General features: G+C 33.6%; 1 protein-coding gene across 1 annotated transcript in view; it reads left to right on the forward strand.

Moving 5' to 3' along the window:
- LOC134228950 (serine/threonine-protein phosphatase with EF-hands 2-like) overlaps positions 1–9913 on the forward strand; it is a 33795-nt gene extending 23882 nt beyond the window's left edge. The window contains exons 6-15 of the mRNA XM_062710651.1: positions 2727–2888; positions 3499–3665; positions 4641–4677; positions 5005–5154; positions 5710–5790; positions 7168–7353; positions 7615–7870; positions 8272–8435; positions 8692–8776; positions 9276–9913. Of these exons, the coding sequence (XP_062566635.1) occupies positions 2727–2888; positions 3499–3665; positions 4641–4677; positions 5005–5154; positions 5710–5790; positions 7168–7353; positions 7615–7870; positions 8272–8435; positions 8692–8776; positions 9276–9589 (1602 nt within the window). The 3' untranslated portion in view covers positions 9590–9913. The remainder of the gene's footprint in view (positions 1–2726; positions 2889–3498; positions 3666–4640; positions 4678–5004; positions 5155–5709; positions 5791–7167; positions 7354–7614; positions 7871–8271; positions 8436–8691; positions 8777–9275) is intronic.
- Positions 9914–13401: the final 3488 nt, after the last annotated feature.

The raw sequence follows: 13401 nt of genomic DNA on the forward strand, positions 1-13401 counted from the left end.
AGTTTTGTTACTGTAGATCACTAAATATTCTCAACACCTTATTTTCACAAGATTGCCATCAACTCTTTATTAGCGAGACAAAATTTTCACAAACTGTGTTTTTATACCCCCCAAAAGAAGTTTGGGGGGGAGGTATATAGGAATCACCTTGTCTGTCTGTCTGTCTAGCTGTGCAAAACTGTCCGGTCCATGTCTTTCTTACGGAGGAACATTAGAATCTACTACTGCACACAAAGATTGCTCATGACCTAAGGATGTGTCTTGACCTTGACCCAAGGTCATTTGGGGAAGTTCAAGGTTACTGGAAGAAAAATTTCATAATTCGTGTCCGGTCCATTTCTTTCTTATGGATAAACTTGGTAAGTTCCTATTTCATACAAAGATTGCTCATGACCTATGGGTGTGTCAAGACCTTGACCCAAGGTCATTTGGGGAAGTTCAAGGTCACTGGAAAAAAAAAAATTCATAATTCATGTCCGGTCCATATTTTTCTTATGGATAAACTTGGTAAGTTCCCATTTCAAACAAAGATTGCTCAAGACCTATGGGTGTGTCATGATCTTGACCCAAGGTCATCTGTGCAAGTTCAAGGTCATTAAAAGAAAAATTTTATAATTCATGTTTGGTTCATATCTTTATTATGGAAAAACTTGAATCTACTACTTCACACAAAGATGGCTTATGACCTGAGGGTGTGTTATGACCTTTAGCCAAGGTCATTTAAGTTCAAGGTCACTGAAAGAAAAACATGGTCCATATCTTGCTTATGGATGAACTCGGTAAGTTCCTTTTTCACACAAAGATTTCTCATGACCTAAGGGTGTGTCATGACCTTGATGCAAGGTCATCTATACAAGTTCAAGGTCAATGAAAGAAAAAGTTCATCATTCATGTTTGGTATACATATCTTTCTTATGGAAAAACTTGGTAAGTTCCTGTTTTACACAAAGATGGCTTATGACCTGAGGGTGTGTTATGACCTTTAGCCAAGGTCATTTAAGTTCAAGGTCACTGAAAGAAATAGTTCATAATTTGTGTCTGGTCTGTATCTTTAGTCTTTATTTTTCTTTTATTAGGCTGCACCTCCGTTTCATTCATAAAAAGAATATAATGAGCAATTACATTTGCACTAAAAATGTTTTAGCATTTCTCTCTTCTCTTAGATCCATACAATATTCATGATTTGGCACCTCTGAAAAACCCAGCAGGGGGTATTTTGTCCCTTTTGGACAGTTCTAGTTTGCTATATTATCTTAAGAAATGCTATTATACTCAAGAATGAAATTTTCGTGAGAAAACTATCTCACGTAATTATGCAAAAATAAAATTTTCACAAATAAAAAATGATTAACAGTACTTAAAAAGACCAAGCAGAGATATGAGAACTGCAAATGATATAAGTTAAGGTATTAAAAAAAAATATTTTAACTCCTGCAAAGTTCATGGAATTTCTTCATATTTTATTTATTTATCCGTGAAAGTGGTTGAAAATTACAAATGAGAATATAAGTCACTTGTTGATTTTTTAAATGATAAATTGTTAGATAATGTTTCTGTTGAGTTATATGTTTTGTGAAATATCCCGGGGAACACTCTGACTTAAAACGCTTAAACTACTAAAAAAGACTGGAGAAAAATGCATTAAGCAGTTGGTTTTCCAGTGACATGAGAAATTTAAGAAAAATAGAACTTCCATGGAGGTTGATTAAAGGTGTAGCCACCTTTTGGAGGGCCTGGCTTTCCTCATAGACAAATGAAGTGTTGATGGACGTTGACTGCTGACATAGTCTGTGCTTGACATCGCTACTGAAATTGAAACATCAAATGGAAAGATGGGGAGTATTTTTCAATATTTTTGAGGTAGTGTGCTACATCAATAGGTATCAAAGTTTTACATGGGAATATATATGAAAATCTTAAATTTCATCCTCTAGAAAATTAGGGTCATGCTTAGTGTATTGATATTGAGGTACATGTACTTACTTTATGCTGAATTCAATGCAAACAGTAGGTCACATATATACATGTTTATATCGCATTCTACATTGTCAAAATTTACACAAAACAAACTTAAGCCTTTACTAAACCTTTTATCTCAAAATCAGTAGGCATCTTCTTTAGGCCACAGGAGCTGTCATGAAAAATTCAAACTCTAAAAATATTAATGGAGTTCAGTCAGTGCATGAAGGACTCACTACATATAAATGGCCCTAATTATTGTCAATGTCTATTAGAAATCCTTATAGATATCCTACTGAAAAAGCTTCACAAACACCAAAGCCATCCAACAAACATATCAGCTAGTCTAAAGAATCCAGGCTTATTTTCATTGGTTCTTTAATGGCTAGATATAGTGATCACCTAAGTTCAACAATAAAACTGTATCAACACCAAACAGCCCACTTCCATAGAATGTATGACAACACAGGATAGATAGAGCCTCAGGTTGATCACATTTATCAGTCAGCTAGATTTTTTTCCATTCCAAATTGCAGGCAGGCAGGAGAATTCCAATTACAAGTTTGAATCACCAGTCTTAATTGGTATATACCTGATAATCAGTTGAATGCATAAAAAAACTAATATATAAATATTAGATAATTTTTTAAAAAATAAAAATTAGGGTAAGAAGAGTTGTGGCCTATGCGTCTCTTTTAAATGATATGAAGTACTTTATGGGTGAAATCACAAATTCCTGCATTAAACATTTTACTGATATCTTTCAGCCACTGCATGCCAAATACCTGATTCAACTTTTACTTGAGACTCGCACTGCATTAAAGCAAAAAGCCAATATTAACTATGCCACTACCTCGATCTCAAAGCAAATAACAGTCTGTGGGGATCTTCATGGGAAACTAGATGATCTCTACATGATTTTTCACAAGGTAAAGTAATTCTTTTAACTATGGTAATAAATTTTTTTTCACTGTTTTGAAGCAAAATTTTTCAAAATAGGAGTTATCTCTCTTATCCAAGGATCAAAGAGACTTTATATAAGGTCACTTACACAAATTCATTATCACTAGCTGAAACATCTTTACCTCCTATCTGGGCAATAACTCTTTTGTAATGAAGAAATATTGGAGGTCCTTAACCCAATTCTGTGATGGAAACTTCAGTATACTTGCAGAGGAAAAAGCATAAACTTTGTTTGGCCATAATATTTGAAATGAAAAGAATAATAATGACTCAAAATTGTCCAAAAAAAAATCTTTTCCAAGATCATGTGGTCAAGTTTAAAACAACTGGCACAAATGTATCCAGTTGGATCATTGGAAAGCCACTGTCGGTTTTGCTTCTCTTGTCTCAGGGGAAGAGAAGCAAGCCTGACCTTGGGTTTCTGAAAATGGCGCAGTTGTTACCTTCATAACAGCATTTGAAGCTCATACTTGACACAAAAATTTACTGATGAACTAAAAGTTTGCCTTGACATTAACCCGAGGTCATAAGAACAAGGCAAATAAAAAAAAAATCCTTCAATATTTTTTTTTTCAGAATGGTCTTCCATCTGTACACAACCCTTATATATTCAATGGAGATTTTGTGGACAGGGGGCGTAACTCTGTAGAAATTGCTGTGATTCTCTTTGTATGTTTTCTAATCAACAAAAATGAAGTTTATCTTAACCGTGGAAACCATGAAGACCATGTGATGAACCTAAGGTATGGTCAATATGTTGGTCAGTGTTGGTCTGTCAGTCAGTCAGTCAGAAGATCAATATCTTAGAAACAATTCAATTGACAGGTATGAACTAACTAAGTAAAACCTGGTTATAAGAAGTTTCAGAGACCTGCAAATTCACAATTACAATGTTCTTTCACATATAACTACCAAATATACCCTGAGAAGTATTGCACACAAAACTTTTCTTGGAATTCTACAGTTTTCAAATGAATTGATTTTTAATATTAATACTGGTAAAAAGTAATGTTAGTCTAAAAAGTTGATATTATTATTTGTATAAAAAATGTAAATTTTGTTATTTTTAATCTCTACAGTCAAAAAAATGGTTCACTATATCCATAAACAGCTATATCAAAGTTTGTTATAGCTATTCAATTTGAAAAGGAATTGCTGAAAATTTTTATGGTTATCTCCAAAAATTTCAAAATATTGATAACTGTGCTATATCTGTGATCATACAAAACAATTTTTATTTACTATACTGTACTATGTTAATCCCTGAGGAGTAGAAGACTCCATTATCAAACAAGAACATTGATATCCTTGTATCATCAACTTTTTTGACAATAGTCTTACCTCATTTTAGAAATTGATCATATGTAGAACATTCTCTAGCATATTTAATCAACTTGGAGACAATTAGACGCAATAACTATCTAATTATTGTATATTGCTACATAAAAAGGGAAGTTGGCTATAAAAAGGTTGAAGTTGCCATGTTAAGTTGTCAGTATGCTATCAGTGTCTCTCTCTAGTACAATACATTGTATTATAATATGAAACAGATGTGTCAAACTCTCTGGTGTCTTTCATTTCAAGTTCAGTTGGATATAGTATATTGAGTCAATGTAAGAATAAAAATGAATATTATTTATTAATTAATCAAATGTTACTGACATATTCCAAAACAATTGGATATTTTGTTTTAATTAAATTTCTTTACTCTTTTTTAGATATGGTTTTGTTAAAGAGCTGGTGAAAAAATACTCTGTAAGTGTTTAGAATAACATTCTCAAATCTGATAACATGTTTTTAAAATACAAGTGTACATGTATTAAGAGTAATACATACTCTCTTAAAATCTATAAATATAGATAGATAAAGGTAAAATAATAGTGATACTACCATTGAATTTAAATTAAAGTGAATGAGGTTTGACCTTGAAATTTAAAGAAAAGTTTGTCAACTCTGTTGTGAATAACCTGACGTAATTTTAAACTGTCATCAACTTGAAGATTTCATTGTACAATGCATTAAACTTTAATATAGAATTTGACCTTTTCATTAAGTTGTTCTCTCTCTGACTTTTGAGAATAGATACATGCAAGCAAAGTCATCCATCTGTTTGAGGATGTGTTTAGCTGGTTACCAATAGCAACCATTGTGGACTACAAAATCCTTGTTGTTCACGGAGGTGTTTCAGACACATTGGACCTTAATTTCCTGGCAACCATAGATAGACACAAGGTATATTGTTTAGACGGGCAATATACTGTAAAATCACATATTTTCGTGGGGTCAAATTTTGGTGGTTTGAGAAAAAAGATATATGTTCGTGGGGATTTAATTTCGTGGATGAAAAACTGTTGAGTAGTAATATATACATGAAAAATTACATTTCATGGTGGACATAAATTTGTGGATCTCTTCATACCTTGAAAACCAGGAACATTTAAACCCCATGATAATTATATTGGTTTCACAGTATGTAGCAATAGAACACTTTGCTTTTGAGATAACAATAAAAACAAAACATTTCAAAGTGTTCTGCTTTTTTCACTGGAAAAAAATCTTGAACAGGAAAATATTAATTGGCATAGAAAAAGATCATGTCCAAAAGAATCATATTGAACCCATTTAACATAAAAATAATCACTTACATTTATACTCTGACTTAGCTATAACTGTTTTTATTCAGCAATTATAATCTTTTCCAAAAGATATGATTTTATAGGATTTGTATAATTTAGTCCAATCTAAATGTTTCTGTTTTTATATCAATACAAGTCCTTTCAATTTCAGTTTCTTTCAATTTTACATCCACCAAGAGGGGGAAATGACACATCAAAATTAAGTGATACCGAACTCCGCGAATGGAAATTGGTAAGAATGTACATGTATCATGTATTTTACATGTACCAGTACTGGCATGATGCTTTAATTGAAAATGTCTTTAATTCAAGTAACATAAAAAAGTTAACAGTTGATTCCTGCAACAATTCTGTTAAAGAGAACATTATACGTTTATTGACTGAGTTCGATGGCAATATGCCTTTTGTTGGACCCAAGAACCAAACTGTTTGCCTGTGGCCATTAGGCCGAAGGCAGACAATTTGGTTCGAGGGTCAACAAAACGCATTATGCCCGAGAATGTTTTGTTATACCTTTTATTTTATTTTATTTTTTACACTCATGTATCTTGTACTGTCGTCCGTGATGTAAAACCTCAGGTCCTTCACTGTTAAACACCAACGATGTGTGATGTAAGCGGTCCAACATCTCACTCAAACATCAATTTTTTTAGGCCTGCTCAATTAAACATTTAAAATGTTTTTGTTTTTTTCGTATAGATTTGTATAGGAACAAATTTTTAAAGATAAAACAACATTTATGGTTCATCAACCCCATGACAAGAAGAATAATTCTCACAGTGTGATACTTTACTAAATGATCAGGTTAAAATAACACTTCTATTACTGGGGTACATGGGTCTGTTATCTACCTGTTTCTATGCAATATTTTGACAGTTTAATACTAAATACACTGTATTTTTGCTGAATTAGCTCACCTCAGTGAAGTTGGGGGGGGGCTTATATGATACCCTTGGCATCAGTGTCCCAGGTTAAGGTTTTTGGAGCAGTTTTCATTTAAAGTACTTCTATGCCCTACATTATCCAGTGTTGCATGGAAGATGCTTCTAGTGTGTTTCTCAATACCAGTAAATTTTTCAGATGCTACAATTTTGGCTAAGGAATGACCATGTTAATGTTTTTGAAACAGTTAAAAGTTTTGGGAGCAGGCCTGGGGGCTTACACAAGCTCACTTTTAATCTCAGTCTCACTTTTTCCAAAGGAATATATAGCGGAAAAGTGAGACTGAGATCAAAAGTGAGCTCGCCTCAGTTTTATGGCCCCTAGGCCAGGTCTCATTCTATAAAGCAACTAAAAAACAATGCTTAAACTTGCATAGATGATACATCTAATGTTACACACTACCAGGCTTGCTTTAGGTGCTGGATCTGAGCTATATTTCTGGATGAGTGAACAGGTTAAAGTTTTTGGTGCTGGTTTCATTTCCAAGTAACTATAAACCCTTTGATGACCAAACTTGCATGGATGATACATCTAAGGATCTGACCTAACATTGTATGGTTGTGTGACTTATTATAATCAAATAAGAGATGGTATAAATGTAGATCTTTCATTCTGCCTTAAACATATACCTTAATATTAAGTTCAATGTATGATGAATTATTTTTAGATTTTAGACATACTATGGAGTGATCCTCGAGCTAAGCATGGTTGTCATGACAACACATTTCGAGGAGGAGGAAGTTATTTTGGTCCAGATATTACAGACTATATACTGACAAAACACAAACTTAAACGAATTATTCGCTCACACGAATGTAAACCTGATGGATATGAATTCACACATAACAATAAGGTTTGTGTACAGATTAACATTTCATTTAGCACATTCATTGTTTTTAAAACTTTTGAATTTTTTTTCCATCATTCTTTTCACACATTAAATGCAAAAATAATACAATTAATAATCATTATTAGAACCATGCAATAAAATCCTTTTGAAACTGATCTGAATCTTGTACTTGAAATCATGAATTATAGATTACTATAATTTAGCTTGACTCACTAGTCTTGCTGTAGGATGGTCAGAAGACTAGTATGGAATCATTTGTTGTAGGTATTAACCATATTTTCTGCCTCTAACTATTATGAAGAGGGAAGTAACAAAGGAGCCTATGTGAAGCTGCATGGATCAGACCTGGAGTACCAGCTTGTCCAGTACATGACCAGTAAAGGAGCCAACAGAAAGGTCACCTTTGCTCAGCGAGTCACAAAAGTCGAGTCCTCGGCCATCGTCAATCTGAGAGAGAAAATTCTCGGCTCTAAGTCAGAATTTTTGGAGGAGTTCCACAAACTAGACCCTGAAAAGACAGGTTATTAACATTTCATTAGGAATTGAAGGTTGCAATTAACAATGACCCTCTAACGTCTTTAGATTAATGTTAGGAAACTTTCAGTGATTACAATTTGTTCCTCTCTTTATCAGAGAGAAGTTTAAGCAAAGTGGGTTACCAACAGTGGATAAATGCAATGTTGCATAAAAAGAATTGCTCTAAGCATTGGGGGAGGGGGAGAGGTCCTCAAGCATACCTGGTACTTAAGAAAATTATATGTAAATGCAATTTGATCATAACCCAATGCTTAATCATGTTTCAATCTGATTAAAACCATTTTATGACAGTGATAGGACAGGAGGAGTTAGTACTGATAATGTGTGTTTGGTTTTTAAGAATTGAAGGTTACTATTATGTTATAATTTGTATTGTATTGACAGGAAAAGTGACCCAGCATGATTGGTGTACAGTGATGGGGAGTATTCTAGGGATGGACCTTCCCTGGAGAACTCTGAGACCCAAGCTAGCACGCTGTGATGAGAAGGGAATGGTGGCGTATGATACAACATTTGAAGAGATGAGAATTTATCACCGCTACAGTGGGGTACACTATAAGCATATATATTGTATCATTCATTGCTATTAATGATTTTGAGAAGTAAACACAAAAGTATCTCTCATTCTTTAAAAGAACTACATGTACGTCACGCAGAAATTTCCAGTTAAAACTATAGGCATTGGACAATTTAAGATTTTTAACCCCATGCAGGTTATCTGAAATTTTAATAGTCTTAGATTAATTGGTTGTTGTACGAAGGTGGTTGACATTAAAATAAAGCTGAGTAACATTTATTTGACAGAATGGTCCTACAGTGACAGAGATGCTGTACAGACAGAAAGACAACCTGGAGAGTCTGTTTAGGATTCTGGATAGAGATAATTCAGGTTAATAGATTTCTTGAGTAGCTTTGAAGATTTCATTAAGGAGAGAGAGATAGCGAGAGGGGGTCAGAGTTCAAATTTTTTTCCCAATTGAAAAAGACATAAATTGTCAGGTACAGAATCCAATATGAAATTAGTCATACATATAACTTTGTATTTAAATTGCTTAATTTTAAAAGCTCATAATACTGTAAAAGTACTTTATTCCACGGGGTCATAATTCAGCGGAAACAAAATTTCTATTCAATGCGCAAGTCATGAAATTACATGGATATCTTGGATTGTCATTATATGTCCCTAATGAATCTTTAGTACGCTGTGACAAATTTCCGCGGAAAAATTATGTCCGCGTACATAGAGGAAATTGATCCCATGCGGAAAAAAGTTCATCTACAGTATTTAAAAAAGGAAGAAAAAACAGTATAATTCTACATTACAATGTAGTAAGAATAGCTTTATTATTAAATAAGTTTTTTTGTTCAATTTTGTTATTAATTTAAAGGACAAATTTCAATGGAGGAATTTAACGAAGTTATCCAACTCCTTGTGAAACAGCAGAATGTGAACTGTCCACTGGATCAAATCTCAGACATAGCAAAGAGCATTGACTTAAACCATGATGGAAAAATAGACTTTAATGAATTCCTGGAGGCTTTTAGGATTGTGGACAGTTATGGTAAATTCTCAGAAGTCCAGCGCCAGGAGCTTATGTCTATCAGTTCTATGGACAGCATCATAAACATGAAGAACTGTAGCTTCTCTATGGGGACCAAGAGAAGGGTCTCAAATCTGGATGATATCAAAGAATTCAAATGAGGATCATGACAATCAAAAATGTTAAAAAGTCAGAATTCCTTGTTTCTAAGATTTTGCTGTTTACCAATGACTTGAATATTTCTTGATGTTTTATGAATACATGTATCTTTATTTATTTAAAGTTAATTAATTTTAGTTAGAATGACAGTGAGTTTTGTGTACCTTATTAAGCAATCAAAGAGTCTGTGATTTTTTTAATTTATTATTGTACATCCTCTTTAATCCCAGTCTGGAGCTGTGTGTAGATTTATGATTGTAGCATTTTTTTTCCATTTGCTTTTCTATAGGAATTTTTTTTAAAGATTATTAAAAATTAACCAAGAACAGTTCTTACACAAAGAAATTTAATCTATTCATATAAGAAACGTGTTTCCCAACACCAAATCCATTAGCTTATGTGGAAGAAGACCAGTCCACAATTTGCATTAAACAGTCTTTTATGTTAGTATTTCATGCAACAAATTCATAAAAAGTCTGAAAACAAAAAATTAATACATGTACAGTAATTTTATGAAGCAATAATTATGTTAAAAAGGGAGTATAGGGGAAAAAGACATATTTTTTTCTACACCAAATTGGCCTCTAGGGCAAAATCTAAAATTTTGAAGCTTTGTTGCATATGATAAGGACACAACTACTGGCTAATGCTACATGTAATACTGGAGTGTGAGAAAAACAGATTTAGAAAATTTCTCTTTTCTTACCTCCCATAGGGCCTTGGTAAAATTAAAATTTTAAACCTTATTCCACATCAACAGGACACGTCTATAATAATCCAAAAGACGAGTTGACCTTTACTTATATGTAAAAAGAGCTTAGCCGTGAAAAGTCTTTTTTTTAACCCAAATTTGCCCACCAGGATAACAACAACCCCCCCCCCCCCAAAAAAAAAGATATACTATAACCATTAAAATACATGTAAATAAAACAGAAACAACCTATTGTATCTAGGATGAATTATCTACTGCTTATATTTAAAGAGACTATGTGGGTTTTTTTTTGGTGCTGGGGGGGGGGGTGCTAGAAAAAATCTTAATGATCCCAATTAGTCTCAAGGGTTCAAATATCAACTTTAAAGCCTTATTGCACATCAACAGGACACACTGCACATTTCAAAGGATGAAATGACTACTGGTACTATAGAAATGTGGGTATAATAATGCTTGAATCATCTTTATTTTTATGCCCCTGTAATCAAAGATTCGGGGTATATAGGTTTTGCCTTGTCTTTCTGTCTGTCTGTCTGTCTGTCTAGCTTTTTTGTCCGTAAAAACTTGAACTTGCCCATTACTTTTGACTGGATAGGATTATGGCTTTCATATTTCACAGGTGTATTCCTTGTGACAAGACCTTTCTTTGGGTACCACCAAATTTGACCTCTTGATCTTTGATTTTGACCAACTTTTACAAAAAAAATACCAAACTTTAACCTTGGCTATAACTTATGTACAGTTGGTGTAAGGCTTTTACACTTCATATGTGTATAATTCATTGTGACAAGACCTTTCAATTAGTGTAAATATTTTTGACCATGACCTTAGAGTTTGACCCACTTAAAAGAAACTTTAATCTGACCATAACTTTTGAAGTGTTCGTGCTAAGGCTTTCATATTTCACAGGTATATTCATTTCAAGAAGACTTTTCTTTGTATGGATATCAACAATTTTGACCTTGGAGTTTAACTTTATCATAGCTGCCATACAGGGGCATCAGTGTTTCACTTACACATCTTGTTCATCTTTTTAAAATTGTTCAAAACATGCCCTCCCTCTACCCCTGCCCTCTCCCTCAAACCAAAATTTGGCAAGATAGAGGATCATTGGAATGATATGGATACTGCTAATCATATTAGTATACATTCAAGTTTGGTTTAGAAAATGGGTATAAAGCTAATGTTAGACTATATATCGTAAATATTATGTCATTTTGGACTCAAATCTTCCCTTCAGACTGAGAATGCCACCCCCAACCCCACTTCCGAATTTTCTCTATGCAGGAAAAATAATAAAATGATCATATTACGATAGTATATATTGCAAAGGCTCTTGTATCAAATATAAACAAGAACAATTCCAACCATTGTAACAGAGGTATAACACACTGTAAAAGAAAGATGTGTGTTTGAGCACTGATGCCCCCGTATGGCAGCCTGTGGTGAAGGTTGAAATTTTGCAAATTCAAATCAAACTCCAAAGTCAAGGTCCAAAGGTCAAATTATTGGTGTGTCACAAGGAATACACCTATGAAATATGAAAGACCCAGTAAGTCACACCCCAAGGTCAAAATTGTTGGTATCCAAAGGTGGGTCTTATCATAAGAAATAAATCTGTGAAATATGAAAGCCCTAGCACGAACTGTTCAAAATTTATGGCCAAGGTTAAAGTTTGGTATTTGTGTAAAAGTTGGTCGAATTCCAATGGTTAAGAGGTCAAATATGGTGGTACCCAAGAAAAGATCTGAAACACAGTTGTGAAATATGAAAGCCATAACTCTGTTGCGGACAACAGATAAAAAAGACGGACGCTCAGGACAAAAACTATATATCCCCTTCGATTACGGAGGTTAAGAGGTCAAATTTGGAGGTACCCAAAAACGATCTTAACACAAGAATATGAAAGCCATAGCTCCTTACCGTCAATAATTACGGGTAATGTGTTTGCGGACAAACAGACAGACAGACGGACAGATAAAATATATATCCCTGAATGTTCGATTACGGGGGCATAAAAATTATAAATCCTCGTTTGCAGATGTTCCAGGGCATGATGAAGCAATACACGGGAAAAGACCAAAAGACTTGCAAGTGTATGACGCGGGTAAAAAAAAAAGCGTAAAAATGCAAGGCTCCTCTGAGTGAAAAGGGCAATATTAGGCGAAAAAAAGCATAACGCGAAACAAAGGCATTGTAAAGAAAATATTACAAGCAAAGCTAACTCTCGATTCCCGCATACATTTTATAACCATTTATTATTTATGACAATATGGTCATAAAACCTTTATTTAATACAAAGAACAGTTCAGTGGTATTAAATTGATTGATTACTTTAATACCAGTGCTGAATAGTAAAAAATCCCTATTTCCAGCTCTTGAAATAAAGGGGGGGGGTATGAACGTTTCTTAAGTCTACTTACATTTTATGCATATAAAATTAAGCATATATTTTAGTAAAATACAATGTTTCAGTTGTAAAGTACTTGGAAATCGCTGAAAAAAATAAGTGTTTTTGTCACTTTTTGTCTATAAACATATGTTCCCCCTTATGGAACACAAAAATCTTTGGTAGGAATTTGTGAAATTACAGTCCATTTTACCCGTAAACAGGAATGTTTGTTTCACGGGGGGGGGGGGTAAAATATTTTCCGTTTTCCGTTGATTTCTATAGTAAAAAACACGACTTTTACCAAACTTTTAGAGTTGGCACTCGTGGTTTTCCGAAATAAGCAATGTTTTTACAACAGTCCATATAAATATCAACATAAATATTAAAAATCAATTGAATATCTTAACTTTGAAAATTGACATAGAGGTAGGCAGGAGAACAATACTATCGTTCGCAGTTCTTCAAAGAACTGTAGTTCCCCGCTTTCATGGTCTTAGTTAGCTGCAGATCTGGTTTTATATAATTATTTGTCTTTGGCAATAACGCTACAGATCCCGTAATGCAAAAAAGCTATGACCAAAGTTAGAAAGTGGAGAAATTCTCCCCCAAACTGTGCAAAAAATATTGCGTCGTAAATTGCACCTTTTTTGCATTACGGGATCTGTAGCGTTATGGTCAAAGACAAATATATAAAACCATAACGCTACAGA

Source organism: Saccostrea cucullata, unplaced genomic scaffold (assembly GCF_032062105.1).
Source record: "Saccostrea cucullata isolate Sc308-1 unplaced genomic scaffold, CSIRO_AGI_Scuc_v1 ctg341, whole genome shotgun sequence".
Lineage (NCBI taxonomy): Eukaryota > Metazoa > Mollusca > Bivalvia > Ostreida > Ostreidae > Saccostrea > Saccostrea cuccullata.